General features: G+C 38.8%; 3 protein-coding genes across 7 annotated transcripts; 1 reads left to right on the top strand and 2 right to left on the bottom strand.

Annotated features, from left to right (window-relative positions):
• Window positions 1-874: 874 nt before the first annotated feature.
• znf362b (zinc finger protein 362b) lies at window positions 875-7,614 on the bottom strand. Its single transcript, XM_079588166.1, has 9 exons — window positions 7,485-7,614; window positions 5,541-5,607; window positions 5,023-5,254; window positions 4,685-4,789; window positions 4,283-4,604; window positions 3,976-4,200; window positions 3,811-3,889; window positions 1,783-1,941; window positions 875-1,708 (listed from the first exon to the last, which is right to left on the bottom strand). Exons 2-9 carry the CDS (start codon window positions 5,601-5,603, stop codon window positions 1,592-1,594), a joined length of 1,302 nt encoding a protein of 433 aa, XP_079444292.1. The 5' UTR covers window positions 5,604-5,607; window positions 7,485-7,614; the 3' UTR covers window positions 875-1,591.
• On the top strand, window positions 6,065-24,170 carry LOC306985661 (tumor necrosis factor receptor superfamily member 1A). Of its 5 annotated transcripts, XM_079588167.1 has the most exons (12): window positions 6,065-6,139; window positions 7,528-7,596; window positions 9,746-9,830; window positions 10,958-11,036; window positions 11,144-11,251; window positions 11,352-11,474; window positions 11,616-11,721; window positions 12,007-12,062; window positions 12,170-12,328; window positions 12,545-12,585; window positions 12,700-12,829; window positions 22,642-24,006. In XM_079588167.1, exons 3-12 carry the CDS (start codon window positions 9,768-9,770, stop codon window positions 22,944-22,946), a joined length of 1,170 nt encoding a protein of 389 aa, XP_079444293.1. In that variant the 5' UTR covers window positions 6,065-6,139; window positions 7,528-7,596; window positions 9,746-9,767; the 3' UTR covers window positions 22,947-24,006. The 5 variants fall into 5 exon arrangements, with proteins under 5 accessions (XP_079444293.1, XP_079444295.1, XP_079444297.1 ...); XM_079588169.1 differs by lacking the exon at window positions 7,528-7,596 and having other exon boundaries at window positions 6,123-6,139; XM_079588171.1 differs by lacking the exon at window positions 6,065-6,139 and having other exon boundaries at window positions 7,195-7,596; window positions 9,746-9,933; window positions 22,642-24,170.
• LOC306985658 (uncharacterized protein) lies at window positions 13,718-21,738 on the bottom strand. Its single transcript, XM_079588161.1, has 2 exons — window positions 21,574-21,738; window positions 13,718-21,416 (listed from the first exon to the last, which is right to left on the bottom strand). Exon 2 carries the CDS (start codon window positions 20,602-20,604, stop codon window positions 14,410-14,412), a length of 6,195 nt encoding a protein of 2,064 aa, XP_079444287.1. The 5' UTR covers window positions 20,605-21,416; window positions 21,574-21,738; the 3' UTR covers window positions 13,718-14,409.
• Window positions 24,171-24,759: the final 589 nt, after the last annotated feature.

The raw sequence follows: 24,759 nt of genomic DNA, 5'->3' as shown, positions 1-24,759 counted from the left end.
TGGCCTGTTGACATCGCATACATCACATGCGTATGATCGTATGATCACGTGTGATAAAATTTGGCTAGAATAATTCAATAGACCAAGTGTGCTTTAACCCAGAAAATAACATTTTAAACTGCTGCCCACTACTGTTAAAAACATGTTTTATCAGCTTGTTTGCTGGTTTTGCTTGTCAAAGCAAAAAATAATAATAATACATACAAAAATTAGATGAACATACTGGATTTACGGTTTGTTTTGGATGAACTTATGTAACAGAAACGCACTGGTGGAAATGAACACGACTACATTCAAAATTAGATTTTTGACTTCTATATTTTCTTTAAACAGCATTACTGATGTTTTTGGTGTACAAACTTCCAATTTGACCAATAAAAACATTTCAAAATAGGTCACTGCAATTAGATTATATCATCCAAAAAAAAACGAATGAAAACTTTCAGCTATCCATCGGTGTAAGTTAATGTCTCAAGGTGCTTTTGTATCGCTTGTCTCGGGAAGAATAGAGGGAATTAACACTTAACTGAGTTTAGAGGTCACGTTACACCCTAAATGTGTAATTCGGTTAACACCACTGATCCCATGTGACACTTCTTCTGTTACATCACAACAAAAAACCCATTTAATGGACATTGTCATGATGCAATTATGCCATTTAATTCAAAAATGACAAAAAAGGACACTTTTTTTTCTCTAAATACTGTGATTGGAAAGGATGGCATTTGCATTGCACACACAAAAAAAGGCCTTGTCTGAAAAAGTGAAACTAGTAAAACATCTATGATGCAAATAACACAAGCCATTATTTTAGAGAGCGTCATATCTTATTGACCCTCTTTTATGTAAACGAATCGTCTGGGGGATTTATCTATTTATTTGGGTCTCTTTTGCCAGTGTAAAAATACTGGGGCAATAACCATGCTCATAAAATCCACAAAAAAATGGACCTCAGCTCTGCCACCTCACGGCATACAGAACTCAAACATCACTTTTAATTTCTCAACCATGACCTAATACCCCTTATAAAAGGATAATACAAGCTTAAAGTGGAAGAAGTGTCACATCCACAGTAAAACAACACAATATCCTGTTAAAACAAATGATAAGGAGTAGAAGTGGAGACGGAAACACGCGAAATCCCTCCGACTTTCTAAAACTAAGCTTGAACTCTCATAGCTGCCCAAAGCGAGAAGCTCCTCCCATTCTAAAAAAAGATTCATTTTACTTTGAGCGAAACCACGAGGCTGAAAAAGTGCTTAAAGAGTATCTTTGGAAGTCTCCCTTACACACCTTTTGAAACAAAACGTTAAAGTGATCACAACTGTGAAATTTTGTTTTTGGAATAATCAATCAAATCCTTTTTGACTGGGTGTCTGTAGTTGAATTGAACAATTCAGTTCAGACAGCATTTGTTGAGTCTGTGGCCTATAGGCTTAATATCACTAAGAGCTAACAGGGGTAAAGACAATATCAGACTCAAATGTCCTCCGAGGTCTCTTATCACATTCTTCTTTTTTCTCAACGGAAGACCATCGCGACGAACAAAATACCTTTTCATGGAAGAGAAACGTGAGGGGGGTGGGGAAGCTCAAATTAGTGAAATGCGTATGGGGATGCTGGGAGATTCTGTTCTCTGTGGGGAATGGTGGCTGACAAGATGCTCCACCACGGTGTGTTTGGACATGTGCTTCATAAGGTAGGTTTCCTGAAAAACAAGATGCTTTTATAATAATAACAAGAGAGATATTTTCCCATACGTTGAGGAGGATCGGTACTCACTGAGGTGTACGCGCGGCCACACATGCTGCAGCAGTACGATTTAGCGTTCTTGATGGCGTGTGCGGAGAGATGGATCTGTAAGGAGGCTGAGTCTGTGTAGGCTCGGTAGCAGTTTGGACATTTGTATGGCTTGTCTTTGTTATGTTGTCTCTGGTGAGACTGAAAAGGAAAAGAAATAAGGAAAACACTTAACACGTATCAAAGCAACACTAAATAACTTTTTTCTCTTCGGTCGCTCTACAGGTTGGAAGCGGAATTGTCCATTACCGTTGTCGTAAATAGTTTAGCCTACTGTCGCACGCACGCTCGCTGTTTATCCAGCACCGGCTTTGGAATAAACGATGTCCACAGACAAGGTAGAGTATGTTGCATGATTTTATGAAAATATGATGTATTGCGACATCAGAAATTAAGAAAAACTAAATAATGACTATTGTAACGCTTGACGTAAAGCAAGTCAAATTTGTAGTTTTCTTATGTCTCATTCGAACTACAAAAACGCGACCCGATCTGGCAAACTTGCATAGTGCGGTTATAGCAGATATAGGACCGCAAAGCGGAGGCAGAAGTGCCTTTCACCCTGTTACGACTTCATGAACCACAGATACGATTTTGGAAACATTATTTTAAGGTAAAAAATGTCTTTAGTGTTGCTTTAAGACGGTAATATAAAATATTGACACTTGCATATTATAAGATTTTATTTATTTTTATTTATTTGAGTTTGGTACAAACAGCAATGTGAAATATTAATTTATGTATTCATTAAAGCTGCAGTCCGTCGTTTTTCCTCTTTGTCGCCATCTCTGTTCGAAATCTGCAATTGCAGTTATTCGCGGAATTATTAACTGTGCGTGGGTAGTAAATCGGCATGAAACAGCGCGGATGAACACAATGTATTGAGGCTGCCGCGTCGCTGTGGATACTGTACTGTCATCATCAGCAATCTCAGAGTATACTTTTTGAAAGTGTCAACATTAGAATTTTCATCGGAAAATGTCATCTGAACAAGTAAGTAACATTCACTTTTGTTCTGACCAAATTCGGGGGGTGGGGGGAAGCATTGCAGTAACTATATCATGCTGATTAAATCTAACGATTGCTTATATCACGTCAAAACGTGAAAAATATATATTTTCTGTAGCCACTCTGAAGTCCGAAGTCTTTGTGTTTTACAACTGGTGAATCTCCAGTTGTCACTGGTGATTGTCGCTTTAAACTTTCGGGATCCACCATACCAAGTGCTAAGCTAAATCTCCTCCATCATCCACACACGCTAGCCGGGGACTCCTTCTCTATGTGTAGCCTACAGAAGTGACGTAATGACGCAAAGACATGCTCGAAATTCCCGCGGAAATCCACCAGTACCACTGGAATTAAAATCATTATTACAAGCTTACCGTTTTGAATCGAGGTAAGGCAAGCAGATCGTTTTGAACACTGGCTGGTTAAGTTTTTTTTCAAAAATGTATTTTTTTACATTTTTAAACCCAAAAAAGTGCCGGACTGCAGCTTTAATATAATATTTTACAAATAAGTATTTATTAGTAGTGCAATAATTTTTTTTATATTAATCTGAATTAATGAATTAATATTAAAAGCTAAATTTTCAGCATCATTATTCCAGTCTTCACATGATCCTTCAGAAATCATTTTAATATGCTGATTTGCTGCTCAAGATACATTTCTTATTAACATCAATCTTGATACCATAACCGTTGTACTGCTTGATAGTTTTGTGGAAACTTTGATACATTTTTGTTCAGTATTCTTTGATGATGGAAAGTTCAAAAGAACAGCATTTATTTGAAATATATATACTGGTAGTCACTTTTTATAATTTTTTGTGTCCTTTATAACATTATTATATATATATATAAAATATATGATTAATATATATATAACATTTTAAATATATTATTCTTAAAATATATATATATATATATATATATATATGAAAACATGATTTACTCTTTACAGTTGTACAATGTACTTTTAATCCAGCTCTTATCTTTCAGCTGCCCTCACCTGTAGGTTTGAGAGTTGTGTGAACGCCTTTTCGCATCCAGGTTGGGCACATTTATATGGTCTGTCACCAGTATGAATCCTTAAAAGCAAAGAGAGATATATTAACACTCTAAACTGTTTTTTATAGTTTTCAGTTGCACGTGCACTACTGTGAGTTTTGCGGACCTGGTGTGCTGTTGGAGGTGTGATAGCTGGCGGAAAGAGTTCTCACAATAGGAGCAGTGGTAGGGCTTAATGCCTAAGTGAATCCGTAAGTGCTGTGCTAGGTATGAGGCGTTGGCGAAGGACTTTGAACAGTGTGGGCACTTGTGGGGTTTGGCCTCCGTGTGGGACTTGGAATGAATCTGCATCTCTGACTTGTTGAAGAAAGTGAGTGGACACACTTTACACCTGTATGAAATGCAAAAATGAAATAACAAATTACTGAAGTTAAAGTTTATGTGTAATATGAGATTTTATTATTGACAGTGACCTGTATGTTTTTCCTTCTTTGGCGATGGTAACCGCCTGGTCAGGGCCTGAGGCCAGAAGCGGGTAGGGCAACACCAGCAAGGGGCCTGTGTTGTTCTCTGCTTTAATCTTCTTGCGCCCCCGTGGAGCTTTGGGCTGTGGTCCCAGCATCCCTATCAGACCTCCACTTTTCATGTGCTCCATGCCCGGACCGCTGGCCAGGCCGGAAATGGTGTTTAAGGAAGGTGCTCCGCCTAAACGGTTCTGCCCGCTAGATGTCGGGGTGGTGGGAGTTATAGCCTCGGAGGTGTTGTGGCTTTCAATCCGTGAGGACAGCATGAGACCTGGTTTTGAAAATCAAAAAGAAGGTTTTAATACTTGTCTATGGCAAATGGAAACATAATATGACTTTTGTGTCTACCACCTGAGCGATGGTTTGCTCTGGAGGCTTGGTCCACTGCTTGTCGCATATGCCAGTCTTCCCATAATCCTTTTGCCTTCACCGCAGACTTGTCATCAATATTCAGCTCTGAAATTATGTAAGGAAATAGCACGGATGTCACTACAGGGTCAATGACATACAAGAGTGTCCATGGAAAACAGGTGCAAAATTCTTATAAATGTACACTTTGTATTTATGCTGGTTTTGATAGGTTACATTTATTTGAAGTATAAATATATCATGCATAGAGTATAAAAATGATTGTGTGGTGTAACCATTTTTTTTTTTTTTTTTTTTTTTAAAACAAGGGCTATCGGTACCTGCAATGGAGCTTGATGCTGGGCGGGCGTGCAGGGCGATGTCAGGCTGAGAGGAATTGTGGGCCTGCTGCAGTTTGGGGAGAGACATTAAATGTTGCCCAACATCTGTAGGTGGAGAGGCCACCAGCAGGGTCTGCTGAGAGGGAACAGTGGTGGGCGGCAAATGCGAAGGTCTAATCTTTTCTGCCATCAGTTGCTCTTTGATCTTGTCGATAAGAACCAGGTTATCCAGCTGTAAAAAGTCATCGGTTAAGTTTGACAGGGGACATCAAGTGACATGAGACACTAAACCACCCGAACAAAACATGGGGGAAACTTTTATCTCTTTCGGTGCATGCTTTGCCAAACCACATTGGTTTGTACAGATTTGAAAAAATGCCTATTGTCATGGTTTCTTGCATTCAAATGCCACAGTTTCGCTCTGTAATGAAAGGTACAGTACAGTATGTCCAAGTAACCACTCTACACTAAAAAACACTAGGGCATGTCGGGCAACTCTTATAAAACACAATACTCACTTGACCAGGCATAGATGGAGGTGGTGGCCAGAAATATGGATTATTGAATCGAGGCTCCGCCATCTTTCTAATAAAACAGAGTGAGGGTCAAATCACAGGTTAAAATCACACATCAGCCTAAAAGCTTTTAGAAACAAATATTATATTTCTCAACTAAATCTCTGTGTTCATAAGACAAATCGAGTCTAGTTAGGAATCAAGTCAATTTCTTACTAATGAGATGTAAATAAATCATGTTTTTTTTTTTGTAATTGAATTAAAAACAATACATACCAGTGCAATATCTATAATATAAAGTACATTTTAAAAATATAAACCTAAAACCTCAGGTCTTTACTTAAGGTTTTATTGTTTTCCAGTCAGATGATTTATTACATTTATTTCAACTGTAGTATGTGATATGCTTGTATGCTTGTTTCAGTTGTTCACAAATTGATGAAAATAACAATTCTGTCCTCATTGTCATGTTATTCAAATCTTGAATCTCTTTCTTATTTTTAAATGTATTTTTCCTTATAATGAAAGTGACTGAGGCTGTCATTCTGCCTTTTGTGTTCCACAGAAGAAAGTCAGTCATAGTGGTTTGGAACGGAATGATGGTGAGTAAATGATGACAGTCTTTTTTGCTGTTAACTCTTCCTTTAATGCTTTGCCAAAAAGTTTCCTGTAATTCACACTGTAATTACTTGAGGTGTTACTACTGTAAAACCAAAATAAATTGATTTGGGATTTTCGAACGTGAGAAGCTTTCTTGTCATTAATCAGTTTTTTGTTAATGACTGTGGTGGATTAATAGCCAGGTAACAATAACCGCAGTAACAGATATTTAGAAAGTAGAAACTATTGTTAATAGTGTCAGAAATTAACTTTTTTCTTAAGGGGCAATTTCAATAACCCTTCAAGAATCGTAACTTAAATATAGGCTACACTCAATCTAAACAATTATCTATAAAGTAAAATAAAACATTTGCTACACATGCGACAACTATTTAAAATATCAGTTATTTTTGACCCATTTCTGACCTTGGTGGTTAACATAAGTGTTTTTATTTGGTTACAAATTATTTGAGTCATCATCAGCTCAAGTGAAGTGTCAAGAATTGTAATATTTGCCACGTGACTCATAATCTGACTCGAGTTCAACTCCGAGTAAAAATCCTGGCAAACATCTACATTTTAGATTTGAAATTAGGTTTGAAAGCATAATCAAAACTATTTAAACAAGTGACAATTCAACAGATCAGTATCTAAAGTAGAAAAAAATCCTGACGCCTCTTTAGAGGGAAACAACAGTCACAAAACTTTTGAGATTTGATTCCCATCAGCTGCACAACATGGTTATCTCGGTATCCACTGATCAACTACAGCCTCGGACTAATTCCTGCACAATTTCACCAAAAACATTTCAGACAAAAGAAAAAAACAAAAATGGCAGCCTGTTATATTTTCATAAGGACGCCATATTCTGCAGAGCCTAAAAATTCACACTCAAGTCGGTCCATTTTTTTTCAGGGAGGAACCGCTCGATCAACGAGATGTTTGTGGTTATAAGTGTGTGTGTGTGTGTGTGTTTGTTTACGAAGAATAGCACCTTTGAATTGCCCGGCCCCCTTGAAAAAAACTGACACTTCCGACAATCATGCCGTGCAAAAATGTCTTACAATTGGCGAAACGCTGCGCGCGGCTGTGTCATTTTTACAACATCTGCCGTCCCGATCGCTTTATAACAGCGCTATAGCGAATGCACATTTAAAACATAAGTACATGCATGTACAATGCATTTAGATAATGCCATTTATAATGTTATATTCCGCTTTGTGCAACCTGTGGTAGATCAAAGGCGATAAATCGCTCCCGTCGAACACTTATCTCTCGCACAATGCAGTAATGTGCACGATTGCTCAGTGTGGGCAAAAGGAAAAAAGACGATATGAGCGCACAAACCTTTTATATCGATCAGTCAAGAGTGTTTTTTTTTTCCTCGCAGGAGAGGCTTTAATAAAGCAGTGAAGAGGCTGGATGTTCTCTATGCGCCTCCAGACAGCACAGCTTCCGGGTCAGTCTGTTCACTTCTGGGTGCTGTACACCAAAATCTCTCATTTTAGCTGGTAGCCTTCATCTGAGGCTTTTCCTTTTTTGCTTCGCACAGATCATTGCTTTTAGGCTAAAGTAGTTGCAGTTGGTCAGGCATCTCTATCCGTTTTAGCTCTGTGCACTCTGCTTCTATTTATGAAATAAGGGAGGCATTTAAGACACAGAATTGAGACTTATCCCCATGCAAAATTGGCTGTATATCTAGATCTACTATACTTATAGTTCCATAAATAATATTTTTTAATTTAAAGGCATTTTAATTAGCAAGTTAACCCAGATAGATTTTATTTATGTTGTAGTTGCTTGGTGGTCTGTGGTTGTTTTGGTAAATTTAAAGGTACAGTAAGCGTTTTCTGAGAAATGTTGTTGAGAACTGTTGATATGGTGCTGGTATGACATCACTTTGTAGGCCAAAACGCCGAAACAAGTTAGCATTTTAGCACTTCCTATTCCATCGTCTCGAAGTCAATGTTTTTTTGTTTTTTTTGTTTTTTTGTTTATTTAAATGGATGAAGTCTGTGGTGAAACAAGCTAATATTGATATTCCTCTGACCTCAGCTTTTTTGTAATGTCTCTAAGTCGCCTCTCTTTTAACAGTCTTTCTTCAAATCTTCCTCTTGCTCACGCTCTCTCCTCCCCCATCAAGAGTGTATACGCCCCCTTATTGCTATTGCTGTTGTGGGGCTCGGTTCGGTCCACTTTCAGCGTTCTCAAAAATCACTTACTGCACCTTTAAACAATATGGTACTTTGTCTTTGGGTTGACCAGTCTTTGTTTACTCCACTGAAGTATTATTGTATTGTTACTTCCACTGTTCCACACTAACAACAATGTAACACACAATGTAAAGCACAATAATAGAATGTGAGGTAATAAATGTTGTTATAAAGGTTAAATTTCCATTCAAACAAGTATACCAACTTTGATGTTGGTTTGAGCAATGCTTTAATACTGGCATGAAACGGGAGTTACAATAGCCTTTTCTTCCCTATTAGTATGTATATCCAAGTGAAACGGCTTCTCGAACAAGAAAAAAATGTAGGCTGGCACTTGATTTTGTCCATCAGGAATGGATTGGATCACTGGATGGTTGTGGTTTGCTATTGCTGTGATCTCACGTGGGTGACGGGTTGTCCCACCCTCGCGCCAGTAAAAACGTCATCAGATGAGAAGAGATGTTACTGCAAGAGATTAAAGATTACAAGGGCACATGAAAAAAAAAAAAAGATGTGCATAGATAAATAATTTATAATACTGCAACATTCCTTAAAAACAAAACAAGAAAATGTCCATTTTGAATGCATGGTGACTTTAAAAGCTTAAAGGTTATACAAGCCCTACAAAAATGCACAGATAGACCATCAAATGAAATGCATTCTCATTGGCATTCAGTCATGCCTACAGGCTTGGTGTGTTGGTGGTAGTACAGTAATAATCTGCATTTCACAAGTTCAAACCCGCAAGAGGTGATTCATAAACTTCAAAGTTATAGTATTCCCTTTTCTCACACTGGTAACCTGAAGTTGTCACCTTAAATAATTATTTCTACCTTAAATTTAGTTTTATTAGTGAAAACTAATGTATTTAGGTTGAGTCAGTGATGCGAAATAATATTTAGATTTTTGACTTAATCATACAGTCAACAGATTTGTATCAAAAACATATATAAATGTATACATTTAAATGTTATTACATGAAGCACATAATCATTGCAAGCTAGACCAAGAAGCAATTCACCCACAGGATGTTTACATACAAGAGAACCAATTTGTCTATACGACAGTATAGGGCATTTAACGCTATTGAGTATCACCTAGAAGTGAAAACAGAACAAACTAGCATAGTTTTACTATATCAAATCGAAATTATATTTAAACCAGGGATCCCACCATTCAAACTATAAATAGTTTACTGAGGAAAAATGTGATATAGCTTATGATCAAATTAATGAATGCATGGGAAAAGTTCATTAACCAAATGATCTGATATTAAGCCATGCCCACGCTGAGGTTATTGGCCTGACGTGTTTTCCTGTTTGTCATCTGTCACACTCTCTTAGATCTTGTACATAAAGTTTTCTTGGTTGGTTACTCACTTTCCTGTCTGCACAGATATTCTCTCAGAGTGAGGCAGATGGTGGATGCCACAAATGCTGACATGAAGCGGAGTTGGAATATTTCATGTTTTCTTCAGTTTGTAAGTCTATGAATTCAAACCATACTATTAGTCGTCATTCATTGTCTCTTTAGATGAAACTGAACATCTCATCATGACTGTGTCAACACTGTGTTTTGATTTGGTAAGTTTATTTTTTTATTTTTTTACCAGCAATATGTGTAATGCAGACTTATAGTATCTTGGATCTATGGAATATCTGGCCTTTAAAAATAAAATTCTGCCTGCCTCTATGGGAATTTAACATAGGGGTGTCCTGACTTATGCACCCTGTATTTTAAGGAAGAACATTTATTTATTTACGATACATTATTCATTCACAAAGAAAATTGGTGTCCTTAAAGGTTAGAGTTTTCCTCATTATTTTAATTAAGGCATTAAGATCAATTTCCATAAGATGATTTTTTTATTCCTCTTTTTAGTCAACTTTAGCATGGGTGTGTTTACTTAATGCTAAGCACTGTATGTAGGTCTTTAAGTCTGAGGGTTTAAGACGCTAATGCAAAAAGTCAAGTCAACCATCAACTGTCATGGTCACCAACATTCTTTAAAATATCTTTTGTGTTCAACAGAAGAAATAAATTGATAGTTTTGGGAGAAAATGAGGGTGAACTAAGGATGCGTTTATGTCAAGAGCTGAATTAAAGTGATGTAATTACTGAAAAGCATGACATTAATTACAGTTAATCTCAACAATGTATCAAACTGTTCTAAAATTTGCTAAAATTCCGAAGCAAGTCAGATATTACAGTATAAAGAATAATCTTAGAATAATCTGATCTATGCTTCTCACATTAATTTGACAGCTCTGTTCTCTTAGTCTATATCAACAGTTGTCTTTTATTTCAGGAGAAGCCATGTTGATACTTTAATGTATGTAGTGTTGTCTTTATCACAGCGCCTAAAGCCTTTCTCACAAAGCATCTTTATATAGGAAAATTTACAAACATTTGAAACCCCCTGATTTAATAAATATATTCAGATATAGCAGGGTGCGATTTGTGGAAAAAAAACAGAGGGGGGGATGTCTATGATAGGGGGGATGATATTCAGATATCTGGGTATTTAAATATGATGGTATTTGATATGTTCAGAAGACATTGACATTTTTTTTTAAGTTGATTACAGTTAATTTGTCTTTATTTCAGGTATTTATTCTATTTATTGCCTCCCAATGCCAATGCGAAAGTACAATATCACCCATGGCAAATGGAAACTGTCCAGCAGGTAAACAGATGTGCCTCGCACTGGTTAAAATAAAAGTTATAGTAAAACCACATAAAAGATGGACCTCCACCTCTCTGGAATAAGTGTTTTATTTTGTTAATTTGCAGGATTTTCAAAAAAAAAACATTTCTGTGAAGAGTGTAAGGACGGTTATTTCTTGGAAATTCCAAATACAATGACATATTGCCTGAGGTGTACCATTTGTGATAGTGCTGGTAAGTAAAATTTAAGAATACACTATTTGTAATTTATGTAATTGTACCAGGATGACCTTTAAATCTGAATATACTGTAAGACTCAATCATGGTTTTACAGCTAATGAAATAGAGAGTACCGCCTGCACAACACAGAAGGACCGAGTCTGCGTTTGTAAACCTGGGTTTTACAAAAAAGATGATTTCTGTAAACCCTGTAGCAACTGCCGTAACTGCACAGAATGTAAGTACTACTAAAAGAAGTTTACAAATTGTTGACCAAGGGACACAGATGATGCTTTCTATTGTAATTTAAAAAAATGCTGAACATCTTGTGGCCAGGAAACTATGACTGAATATTTTTCCCCTTTTATCTTTCACTCAGGTTCAAACTGTACGGAGAAATGTAACCAACACACGACTCCTACTACAAGCACAGCTTGTACGAATGGCTATTTTCTGGATGGTGGACGATGCCAAAGCTGTGTAGAGTACGTGGTTGAATATTCACATTTTTCTGTACTTCCTTTAAATCTCGATAGATTTTTGGTAAATGACTGGATTTTTAAAGTTTTGGTTTGATTATTCTAGGCTTTAGCATGTAGGTTAATGGGTTGTGGTTTTCCTGTGCATAAGGTTTAACATCATCAGCATCAGAATTTCCTGCATTTGTGACTGTTTGTAGTTGAGCCTACAGTTTGGAGACATTTGTCATGAAAGTGATTTAAGGCACAGTAAATGTTAACTGTCCTATTGTTCAATGTCATATGTTTCAGGTTTAGCTGCAAGAGCGAGTTGTGTAAATCTTTTTGTACCACGGTTGAAACACAAGGTATCACAACATCCTAACACGCACTTAGAAATATTTATGCAAACCTTATAAGTAAGAAATACTAATCTTATTTTTTGTGTGTTTAAATAAATCGTCCCTTATCTCAGGATTTCCTCACCTGCTGTTGCTGGTGTCTCTCATCATTGTGGCCTTATTTGGCGGTCTTCTCTGTCTTCTCCTCATCCGGTTCTGTAGATGGAAATGGATTTGCTGCCAGCCCAAAACCTGGCATGTTGGCAAACATCCAAACATTCACATTCAACCAGGTTCATATACGCTCACATGAACTCAATTTGGATTAAATGAATCTCGTTATGCCTTAATTGGGGCTTCACTCATTACAGAGAAGCGGTTTGACGTTGGTTTTGTTTCTGTTAATTTAGTGATTTGATAAAATAGGAAATGCACATTGATTTAGAAGATCTGCATGTTGTTATGTTCCAGATAATGTATGTAGTGACAAATATTTTTCTTTGTTTTAGCAGATCAACCTAATGATGTAATCAACATCCCCATAGCAATGGTTTGTATTTTTTTTTTTCTGTTATGAACAATGAAATTACAAGGTGGAAATGTTGATCTCTGACATGTTCAAGTGACAGTCATCACCTTGATAATCATTTGTTTGTCTTTAAAGGAAAGATATACCTCACCCTGCAATGAAACCTCTATCAAAACTTTACCAGTGACCAGCTTCCCACACGGCGTCTTCGGTGGAGACTTACAGAGCATCATGGCACCCCTGATAGCAAATGGAAACCCAAAATGTAATTATATAAAAAATGAAGATATTGCAAATCTTGATAAAGTGTAGCCAAGGTGTACTCTCTGTTTTAAAACCGTTCGAATCTTGTGATTGCTTTTCTGATCCTTTCGGGTGTTTCAGTCTTATCCCTTTGCTAATCGTGTAGGCGTATGTTAAATTGTATGCTAAGCCTGGAAGCTAGGTGATCACAATCAAAGTCAAAGAACTTCTGAGAACTGTTTAATCAGATAGTAACTTCTAATAACTCGCACACTTTTTAGTTGCTTCCTTAGCGGTGTGGTAGGAGCCTCACAACTTTGAGTTGAAAGGGCATTAAAAATTGCTGATTAAATACAATAGATCATTTTCAGAGTAGATATGAATAAAAAAGGAGGGATTTTTGTTTTAGTTCTCATTAAGCAGCCTTAATATATTTTTCTTTTATTCACTAGGCACAAAACCCTGAATGATACAACTGCATATTAAAATTGCAGTTAAAAGTTCTTATTACACGGCTCTCTGGAATACTTAATTGTGATTGGTTTATTGCAGTATTCAACGGTCTGCTATTTGCTAAAACACTGTATATCAGTCCACTCATCCGGCGCTACTTTCATGTCTTTTGTATCACACAGCGGACTCGCTCTTTCTCGTTTCATAAAAACGCAACTTGCTTTTAAAGGCTTATTTATTGTACATCTGTAGAAAAACAGAGATGGTACTGGTCATTTTCTGCCAGAGGATTTTCTGTTAAAGGAACATGCCCAAGTAGCAGTGCTTTGCCTTCTGAGAATATAGTTCCCAGTATGTATATGGTGAGAAGATGGCTGTGTGTCTCATGTGACCTCGTTATTTGTACACGCTGTGTATAGCTCCCTCCAGTCAACAGACACGAACACAAGGCGTTCTTCTTTACGGGCATTTATTAGTCAAAACATCCTCGATGCCATCAAACATGCCGTGAGAACTAAATAAAAACAAACTCACATAAGTTACAGAAATAAGAATATTCTCACAGAGAATAGCACATTAATAAATAAACACAACGTTAGATTGACTGTTAATAAACTGTCACACAGTTATGCTTTACATTGATAATCACACATGAAAAGAACTATGCATACCTCATTGGCCGCGTTAACTCCAGGGAGTGTAAAACAGGTAACAAAGGCAACTTCTCTTCCGTGTGTCTCTCAGTGAACTTACAAATGTAATGATATTACCAATATCAAACTTTACGAGCCGCAGTTAGCTCGGCAGGCTACATTCTCCGATGCTGGTGTAACATCAATAAACGTCTGAACCAACCAAACCTCAGAACAATAGTTCCGCTATATAAGCCTACATAAACAAGTCAGCGTGTACACATATTTCAAAGTAAAAGAAATGCAGATAAATATAAATATATTATGATGTATTTAAACGTGGTTACTTATTAAATTAAAACTATTCTTTTATGGAACTTAAATTATGCAACTGTCTCTGCTGGCAGCTACACTCCCACCAAATCACTGGTGATTTCTTATTAACTTAATAAACATAAGATTTCAACTTAAAATTATGAGACTTGTTTTAAGTGAGGTAGCAACAACCAAGACTGCATTAATCAGCTTCAAGCAGGGTTACCGTCTTGTGGATAGGCCGTTCTAGGCAAGTCTGCTTTGTGAGCCGCTTTCCTTGGTCATCTAGTGCTGATTCACTGATCAGCAATCGCAGCTTTCTCACATGTCCATCTTCACCAGGATACACTTCAGTGACTTTGGCGAGTTTCCACTCATTTCGTGGTGCATTGTCATCTTGCACAATCACTATATCGTTGACCTGTGCATTTCTGCGGGTTTTGTGCCATTTTTGTCTCTCTTGAAGATTTAACATGTACTCCTTTTTCCACCTAGACCAAAACTCATTGGCTAAGTGCTGAACTTTACGCCATCTTTTGCGAAGATAAAGGTCTTCTTTCACGAAGTCTCCAGGTGGTGGCAAGACTATGGAAGACTTCATCGTCAAAATGTGATTAGGCGTAAGAGGCTGTGGCCCAGCTGGATCACTCAGCAAATGTGCTGTTAAAGGTCGGCTGTTTATAATTGTCATTACTTCGTAAAGGTAAGTTCTCAAAGATGAACTGTCAAGTCTTTGGGATGCCTGATCTAGAATGGACGTCAACACACTTCGTATTGTCCTGATCTGCCTTTCCCAGGCTCCGCCCATGTGGCTCGCAGATGGAGGATTCATGACAAACTCACAGCCCAATTTCTTAAGGCATTCCTGATCCATCTCTTTAACCGCTTCCAGGAACTCACGTCTTGCGCCAACAAAGTTGGTGCCCTGGTCAGAACGAAGTTGTCGAACATTACCACGCAGAGCAATGAGAGCACGAAGAGCATTGATAAAAGCATCGGTCGTCATATCATCAAGCACTTCTAGGTGCACAGCACGAGAACACAGACAAGTGAATAGCAGGCCATAACGCTTCACTTCCCTCCTTCCATCTTTAACGTAGAATGGCCCGAAACAATCCATCCCACAATATGTAAAGGGGGGCGTTGTCTCCATACGTTCACGAGGTAAGTCTGCCATTCTTTGTTCCTCTGTACACCTTCTGAACTTTCGACACTTGACACACTTGTAGATGTAGGACGACACCGCATGACTGCATCCAATTATCCAGATCCCGTTAGCCCTTAGCTCATTCATTGTAATGCCACGTCCTTGGTGTTGCACTCGCTGATGGTAGTGTGCAACCAGTAACTTTGTTATGTGACTGGTCTTTGGTAAGACTGCCGGGTGCCTGATGTGAGGGTGCAGTGCAGCATGCTCTAATCGACCTCCCACCCTGAGGATGCCTTGTCCATCCACAAAAGGATTTAGCCTTTGCAGGTTGCCTTTGGTTATTTCCTCCTTGCACTGAAGACTTTGAATCTCCACAGAGAAGTTATTCCTCTGGACGATGCTTATGATGGTAAGTTCTGCATCTTCTCTCTCTTCCAAGCTGCTGGCTTCGTTGGTTCTTGATGTCAACCCTTTGAACTCTTTGACACATCGCTTAAGTCTAGCAATGGCTTTGACCAACCTCGTCCAGCTGGAGAACTTGAGAAAGCGTTTGAGCAGTGAATCTTCTGTTGTCGATGTCTTATGCACAAAGACCTTACGAACTTCTGGGTCTTCAACTGCAATGTCTCCCACCTTACTATCTCCACTGGGAAGCTCTTCACACCAAAGAAAATCTGGACCGTTAAACCAGTTAGAAACTATGAGCTCTTTTGCCTTAAGGCCTCTTGACGCATGGTCAGCTGGATTTTCTTCCGATGACACGTATCTCCATTGACTTGGTTTGGTACTGTCCTTGATGCGCTGAATGCGGTTTGCCACAAAAACATGGAATCGTCTTGCATCATTGTTGACGTATCCAAGGACGACCTTGGAGTCAGTCCAGAAGAATTCCTGGACCTCTGCTATATCCAACTCCTTTCTGAGCAGATCACTTGTACGCACAGCAACAACAGCTGCTGAAAGCTCAAGTCTTGGAACAGTTGTGACTTTCGTAGGAGCCACTCTGGCTTTGCCCATCACCAAAGCACAGTGAGTTTGTCCTGATGTCCCGATCACTCTCAGGTAGCTGCACTCTCCATATCCTGTGATGCTAGCATCAGAGAAGTGATGGAGCTCATATTTCCGGTCTTCTGGAAAACTTGCTGGAAGGTAACATCTGTCTATCTTGAGATCACCTAGATTCTGTAGGTCCAAGAGCCAGGATTCCCATTGTGGTCGAAGATCATCTGACAGTGGTTCATCCCATCCGACTTTGTCCCGGCACATTTGTTGAAGCATCTGCTTTCCGACTAGAACGAACGGTGCTACAAAGCCAAGAGGGTCATAGACAGAGGCAACGGTCGATAACACTCCTCTTCTAGAGAACGGTTGTTCACTCACCACTATTCTGAATCTGAACTGATCTGAGGTAATGCACCAGTTAACCCCTAGGGCTCTCTCCATTTGGTACTCTCCCAAGGCTAGGTCTTGATGTATGGCTGTTTGAGCACACTCTTCTTTGGGAATTGATTCTAGCACCTCCTGGCTGTTAGAAACAAATTTATGGATGCGTAGCTTGCCATTGCTACAAAGCTGTCTTGCTTCACTGACTAGCTGCTTCGCTGCTTCTTCTGTTGACACACTGGTCAGTCCATCATCCACATAAAAGTTTCGTTCAATGAAGCGGATGGATGCTTCACTGAAACGACCTTGCCCTTGTGCAGCAATGTGTTTGAGGCCGTAGTTTGCACAGCCAGGTGACGAGGCTGCACCAAACAAGTGCACTTTCATCCGAAAGACGGATGGTTCGAAGTGGTAGTCCCCATTCTCCCACCAGAGAAACCTTAGATAGTCTTGGTCTTCTGCTCTTACGTGAAATTGATGAAACATGCGCTCTATGTCGCACATTATTGCTACTGGACCCTTACGGAAACGACAGAGAACACCTACCAACGTATTGGTCAGCTCTGGCCCAGTAAGCAGATGATCGTTCAATGACACGCCTTGAAACTTTGCTGAGCAGTCAAACACAACGCGTATCTTGCCTGGTTTTTGTGGGTGATACACCCCGTGATGAGGGATGTACCAAGCAGGGCTCTTGTTGATTTCTTCTTCAGGAACTTTCTCAGCATCTCCACGCGTCATTGTTTCGTTCATGAAGATTAAGTAGTCCTTGTGGTACTGTTTGTCTTTCTCAAATCTCTTTCTCAAACACGTAAGGCGATGAACAGCACATTTCCTGTTGTCTGGCAGACTCGGCCTGTCTTCTTTAAATGGCAAAGGCATTTCACAGTGACCGTCAGACTTGATCTTGATTCCTTCCTCCATTATTGAAATGAAGCGAAGATCTTCTTGTGAGAAGTGAGCATCCTCCACGCTTCTTTCATTAAAGTCTGACTCCAATATCTTCATAACATTTTGCGGAGTGACTAACTCCTTGACTTGTGTTCGACATATGTATCGGACTTCATTTGTCAAATTGGCAGACGACTGAAGGCATGGCATTACTTGTCTGACAATAGTCCTGTGGCTGCTTCCAATTGCATCTCCGTAGTCGACACAGGAACTACCAGGGCCAACAATACTCCAGCCGAGGTCTGTTTTTTGAGCAAAAGGCTCCTCGTCTCTGCCTGACACAACTTCTCTGGGTAACAAGGCTTGAGAACAATTGTAACCTATGAGCAGACCAACGTCACAGTCAATTAAAGGAGCAATCTCTTCTGCAAGATGCTCTAGATGAGGCCATGCTCTTGCTGTCTTGGGTGTGGGAATGTGACTTACATTGACAGGAATGAAGTCTCTTGAATAGGTTACCGGAAGAGTGATTTTCTTCGCTGAATAAAACCCTCTGATCTGCAACCCAGTTACCTTCTGACTTGGAATGACTGTACTTCTCGATGACAATGTTGAAAGTTTTAGTTGCACTGGTTCCTTCTGTGTGTCCAGAGCATCTGCCTTTTCTTTTAGGATAAAGGTGGTGTCACTTTGGTTATCCAGTAAAGCATATACGAGAACTTCATGCTCTGGGCTACATGTTGTTGACAACCACACTGGAATAACGGTGGACGTGTATGTTCCATTCATGTTTTGCACCACACGGTTAGAGGTGGCTTCCTTATAAGCTTCCTTTGACTGCTTAGAATCTGTCCTTTCCTTTGACCTCTCCTTCTCTTTGGCTTGGTTCCAACTCTCCTTTCTCTCGTCATCTCTGTGATCCTTCTTTCCGTCATCCCTGACCCGGTCTTCATGCAGACAGGTTGGGTGCTTCCTTTTACATGTGTCGCAGACACTCCTCCATTCACAGTTCTTAGAACGGTGCCCTGACTTCAAGCATCCAAAACACAGTCCTTTAGTTTGCACAAACTTGACTTTTTCTGAAATTGACTTTTCTTTGAACTTTCGACATGTTTGAATGCCATGGTACAACTTCTCACAAAAGACACATGTTTTTGGGTCTGGGTTTTCTTCTGAGCTGCTTGCCAGCACCTTTGCACCAACATTTCGAGGCTTTGGTGTCTTAACCTTTTCACTATCACCAGACTTCAAAGCATGAAGAGATGTCACAGGGTTGCATGCTATCTTGGCTTCTCTTGCAACAAACTGAACAAATTCGCTAAAGCTTGGAAAATCATGTGTTGATTCTTCAACCGTCAGGACCTTTCTGTTCCATCTGGCTATTAGCCAATCAGGAAGCTTGTTGAGCATTCTTTGGTTTTCACCGCAGTCATTTAGGACAGCAAGACTCTTGATCTGCAACATTGCTGCTTCACAGCTTCGTAGAAAATCTGAGAATTCTCTTAGTTCAATGCTGTCTTTGGGTCCTATTTTTGGCCATGAAGTTATCTTATCCCTGAAGGCCTTGGCAATCACAAAGGGGCTTCCATACCTTTCTTCCATGATGTCCAATGCTGAATAGTAGGCTGCATCTGTGCCTAGCAGGAAGTAACCTTCAATAGCTTTCTTTGCAGGTCCTCCAACATACTTGCGGAGGTAGTAGACCTTCTCATTCACTGGAATATTCTTTCTACCGATCAATGTCTCAAAGGACGTTTTCCAGTCTTTGTACCTTAGTGGATCTCCATTGAAAACAGAAGGCTCTGGTATTGGGAGATGGCTTGCGTTGATCGACTCTGTTATTGCTTTGGCAAGTGCTGTGGTGCTATCTTCTTGATGAGCAATGGCAGCAGGTTGCGCACTTTCCACAGTCTGTCTCACCATAGCAGGTTGTACATGTGTGGCGTTTTGTGGTGTTGTCACATGATGCACAGAAAGACTTCTTTGGGTAGTTTTAGCTTCGGTTTTCACATGCGTACTGCTATGGAGCAACTCTGATATCTCTTCGTCCGAACCCACTTCCTGTTCGTAGACCTGTAGACGTGCTTTTGCAGCATTCATTTTTTTAACTGTCTCTAAGCGCTCTAACTGCCTGCGCTTCTCCTCTAATACATTTTTTCTTGCAGCATTTTCTTCTTCTTGTAGTGCAAGCCTCTTTCTGTTCTCAACTTCGAGGTTCCCAAGCTCTTGTTCCTTAAGTTCCATGTCCTCTAATACCTTTAATGTGGCTTGAGTGGCAGCTAGCTCTGCTGCAGCTTCCAGTTTCTTTGAAGAGGTCTGGCTTGATCGCTTTGAACTGGTCTGGCTTGATCGCTTTGAACTGGTGCTTGCAAACTTTGAACTTCGCGCACATATACTAGACCTTTTGGAGGTTGCACGTGTAAGCACTGAGCCAGTCTCAGTCCAGTATGCTCGTTCTTTGTGAGTGTCTGGTATCTTTTCTCTTAATTCAAGAGAATCCTCTGCATGTTCCAATAGCTTTCCTGAGACAGCATCACACGTGTCTACTCGGCGGCGCGTCTTGCCATCCGGAGTAGTGTGTTGGCGTAAATCTTGATAAGCTTGTTTTACACTTGTTGAAGCGTTACTGATCTTGGTTATGTAGGTTTGCAGGATTTCAGTGGAGGATGTTCCATCGATTGCTTTCCTAGTCTCTTTAGCAAGAACTTTCCATTTGTCATAAGAGGTAGTAAAGCGATGTTGAAGCTTTTTAGTTTGGCTGTCATACAGTTCTTGACCCTTTTCAGTAAGCTCTCGGGTTCTTTGGCTTCTTCTTAGACTTTCTTCTACAGCAGCTTGGGTCTCTACAGCTACCTCAGTCTCTTTTGATAGGTTTGCATCTATATCAAGGTCTTTAAACTGCTGCTGTAAACCTGTGGCTTCATTGTTAGCATCTAAGCCCTTTTCATTTGTCTCATACTCGTGCTCAGACATTTTTATCTTTTTTTTTAATTGGCACCTTAACACCTTTTGTTTAGTAGCTAAAACTTAGTAGCTAAATAAAGTAGCTAAATAAAGTAAGTGACAAACCTAGCTTAATGTTACAGTAAGCTTTTGTTTAGATTGTAATTATGTACCTTAACTTTACCTTTAGATTTAACCAAGTATGTTTTTACAGTGCTAGAAACACTTTCCACAATGCAAATTAACTTATTTTCACTTAAAACAGAATAAACACTTCTCTTAACACCAAAATAATAAAATAAAATAAATTAAATATTATGATGGGCCCTTTAAATAATTATTTACCTTTCAAATAGCTTAGCAGGCCCTTTAAATAATTATTTACCCTTCAAATAGCTTAGCAGTAAATAACTTGGTGAGTTGAGCAATCACTTCCACATGTAAACATGCACATCACAAATTAACATTTAACTTTTAGCACTTATAGAGCCCCTTTAGCAGTTGAAGGTTATTCCACTTCTTAATATTTAACTTGTTTTAAATATTCGACTTCTTGTAGGTTTAACCATGCAATGCTCCCGGGTTCTGATTGCCTCTTAATATGTTAACGTTGTATGCACAGTCTTATCTTTTGACGCTCACATTCAATGTAAACGTGGGTTCAGCTCCGTCGACGGACGGCAGGCGCGGATCATCATCTCCCCCACGTCTCCACCTCGTGTCGAGCAGGCTGAGTTCTCACTATAGCTCCCTCCAGTCAACAGACACGAACACAAGGCGTTCTTCTTTACGGGCATTTATTAGTCAAAACATCCTCGATGCCATCAAACATGCCGTGAGAACTAAATAAAAACAAACTCACATAAGTTACAGAAATAAGAATATTCTCACAGAGAATAGCACATTAATAAATAAACACAACGTTAGATTGACTGTTAATAAACTGTCACACAGTTATGCTTTACATTGATAATCACACATGAAAAGAACTATGCATACCTCATTGGCCGCGTTAACTCCAGGGAGTGTAAAACAGGTAACAAAGGCAACTTCTCTTCCGTGTGTCTCTCAGTGAACTTACAAATGTAATGATATTACCAATATCAAACTTTACGAGCCGCAGTTAGCTCGGCAGGCTACATTCTCCGATGCTGGTGTAACATCAATAAACGTCTGAACCAACCAAACCTCAGAACAATAGTTCCGCTATATAAGCCTACATAAACAAGTCAGCGTGTACACATATTTCAAAGTAAAAGAAATGCAGATAAATATAAATATATTATGATGTATTTAAACGTGGTTACTTATTAAATTAAAACTATTCTTTTATGGAACTTAAATTATGCAACTGTCTCTGCTGGCAGCTACACTGTGACTATACAAATCACAACATGTAAATAAGAAAATGTTGGCGTTATTTTGTCACTTAAGTCCCAGAATGTCGGCGTGTTCCTTTTACGTACATTTCCTTTAACCCTAAAACACTACACAATAAAATACAAAATTCAAAATAGAGGGAAAGCACCTGTGAAACGTAAATATGGAAATTCCTCCATATTAACACAGTACATTAGACTCTATTTTCATGGACTTTTGTGGATTGTTGTGACAATCACCTGCAGAGGAATTGAGTAGGCTTAAATTACTGTAATATTGTTGTAGTGTTTGTCTTGTTGCTAGAACGATTGTTATCTTGTAATGGACTATTTGTTTCAACAACAGATCAAATCTCCGAAGAGCCAAGCTTGATCATGAATCATGAATCATGTTGATTCTCATGCTATTACGACCTCTGATGCTTTCTCTTTTTGCCAGCAGACTTTCCTCTATTCTGCGTTTCTTTTTAAACGGGCCTTTTAAATCGATGATGTTTTGACTCGTTTTTTAAATTGAGTTGATTTTGAACTAAAAAAAATGACATGGTGTATCTTTAGTATTTTCAACTCAAATATCAAAAGCAATCAACAGGAGATTTTACCTGACAGCTCGGGGTTTCTTGACCTTTTACACTTTTACTCTGTTTAATCCTCTGTATCTAAAGGCCATATCTATATATTTCCCCAGTGATGCAGGTGTTGCAGAAGGAGTCCTGGCCAGCACCAGTGCTCTACACCATCATAAGAGCGATTCCCGTGACACGCTGGAAGGAATTTCTGCGACTGCTTTCTGTGTCAGATGATCAGATGGAACGAATCGAACTGGAGGCAGGGCCATCCTATCTAGAAAAGCAGTACATGATGATACGTCTGTGGAGTCAGAGCAGTGGAGCGAAGCTGGATAACATCTACTCAACATTACACTACATGAACCTGTCAGGCTGCGCCCAGGAACTGCAAGAGAAGCTAGAGCAACTGCAGGCTAGCATGTGATCTGCCTCATCTTGACTCCATCTCCTCATGTGTGAGGACTACAGTTATATTTCACAATCATTTACAGTGAACTCTGCGAGGCAGATGCTACTGTATGTCTTCTGTACTTTTAACAGGAAACGCTCAGCCATGGTTATAAAATATTGTTTTATTTAAGCATACTGTAAAATATATACAAATTATAAACTGCATCAGTGGCTATGTAATAACTGATTATAATGCTTGTCCTTGGTCACGTGAATCTGTCTTGTGTCACTATACTGTAACTGTACAAATGTGAATATTTATAGAATTACATTTTTTTAATTGGTCTGGTTTCACAGACAAGTCTTGAGCTAGTCCCAGACTAAAATGCACGTTTGAGCTGTTTTAACTGAAAGCAACTTGCACTGAAATATGTTAAAACATGTCAGTGTTATTGTTTTGTCTCAAGATGCACCAATTATGTTTTTTAACGCACGTTTATTAAACCTACTTAAATATCTACTTAAATATCTTAACTAAGGCCTACTACTGGCTAAGTGTACGCCCTGTCTGTGAAACCAGACCTTTATCATCCACTATCAACTTAAGGACGTACTGTACTGGTTTTCAGGATAAACGTAGGTGCTTACTGTATATGTTTCACGCTAAAGGTTATTATAAGCTCTCAGTCATATTGTACATGGGCTAGTATTACTTCACTCACATTGTCACACCAGTGTATATTTGTACCTTTTCTTAATAAAAACATAATTAGTAAATGTTCCTTGCTGTGCAGAAAGAGAAAAGTTCTGACATTAAGTTTGGTGAATGTCAGCAAACAGTTGTTGTGGCCTGTGAACGAGGAATTTCCCCAAAGTGGAGGTTCATCTGACTGTACTGTTTAAACCACATCAAAAGCATTTTTTTTATTTATTTAGTTTTCCAGGCTTGTATACTACCACAACCTATTTGGTAGTTGTCAGTTCGAAGAAATGTATGTTCTCTGAGAAATGTGAAATGTCCCCCCTCAAACTGGTGATTCCAAATGACATTATATTTATTCATTATTGTGATTATTAAATAAATGTGAGAATTTAATTATATAGTGTAGGCCTACTGTATGAATTGCAATTGCCTTGTTAAATGTATTTTTTTTTTCAAATAGTAAACAGTAATACTTTTTACTAATAAAAAAACAATTACAGTATTTTAATGTAAAATGTAATCTTACCATGTTAAAATTAAAAACATTTTATTGTTTAAAAGTTACGAACAAACATTCTTGCAGTTACATCAGTGAATCCAGTCAGACTGATTCGAACCAGTAAGTTACTCGTCTTTTTGAGCAAATCAGTAAAATTATTTTTGGTTTTGTTCGTGACTTCAATTAAACTCGCGCTGCATGTTAGTTTGTTTTTGCTTTTTTTGTGCAGGCCGACATGAAAGCTTTATTGTAATACTTGTAATTTTTCATCATTTTGTGATACACAGCCCTGTTAGCCTTTTATATGAAAGTAATATTTCTACATGGTACTTTGAAGTAGCCTACTTTGGATGTGCGTCATGATCTGCATACAGACATAACCTACATGGATTATCTTTGAGACATAAAGTTTGCTTAGATAAGAGTTGTGTCATAATGTATTACTAATATTATAATGTTACATGTGCAGTAAGCGATTTCTGAGAAACACTGTTGATATTTGAAATCACCAAAACAAACCCGCCCCTACTCAAAAAGATCACACTCTATCTTGATAGCTCCTTTGCCCCCACATTCACAAACACACTATCCACCACACACTCCATTCTCATGAGTGGACGCACCCCTTATTGCTGATTGGCTGAG

This window comes from Phoxinus phoxinus (assembly GCF_949152265.1).
Source record: "Phoxinus phoxinus genome assembly, chromosome: 18".
Taxonomy (NCBI): Eukaryota; Metazoa; Chordata; class Actinopteri; order Cypriniformes; family Leuciscidae; genus Phoxinus; species Phoxinus phoxinus.
This window is presented reverse-complemented; position numbering and strand designations above follow the sequence as displayed.

Bases quoted from the DNA above. Each gene is read 5' to 3' on its own strand.
- LOC306985661 (XM_079588167.1), top strand. From the start codon at position 9,768: ATGGTGGATGCCACAAATGCTGACATGAAGCGGAGTTGGAATATTTCA. The intron at 9,831-10,957 runs GTAAGTCTATGA...TCTTTATTTCAG, and splicing joins TTTCATGTTTTCTTCAGTTT to GTATTTATTCTATTTATTGC. The intron at 12,830-22,641 runs GTAATTATATAA...ATATTTCCCCAG, and splicing joins AGCAAATGGAAACCCAAAAT to TGATGCAGGTGTTGCAGAAG.
- LOC306985658 (XM_079588161.1), bottom strand. From the start codon at position 20,604: ATGTCTGAGCACGAGTATGAGACAAATGAAAAGGGCTTAGATGCTAAC.
- znf362b (XM_079588166.1), bottom strand. From the start codon at position 5,603: ATGGCGGAGCCTCGATTCAATAATCCATATTTCTGGCCACCACCTCCA. The intron at 5,255-5,540 runs GTGAGTATTGTG...GACTTTTTACAG, and splicing joins CTCCATCTATGCCTGGTCAA to CTGGATAACCTGGTTCTTAT. The intron at 1,942-3,810 runs GTGAGGGCAGCT...TTTCCTTTTCAG, and splicing joins CACAACTCTCAAACCTACAG to TCTCACCAGAGACAACATAA.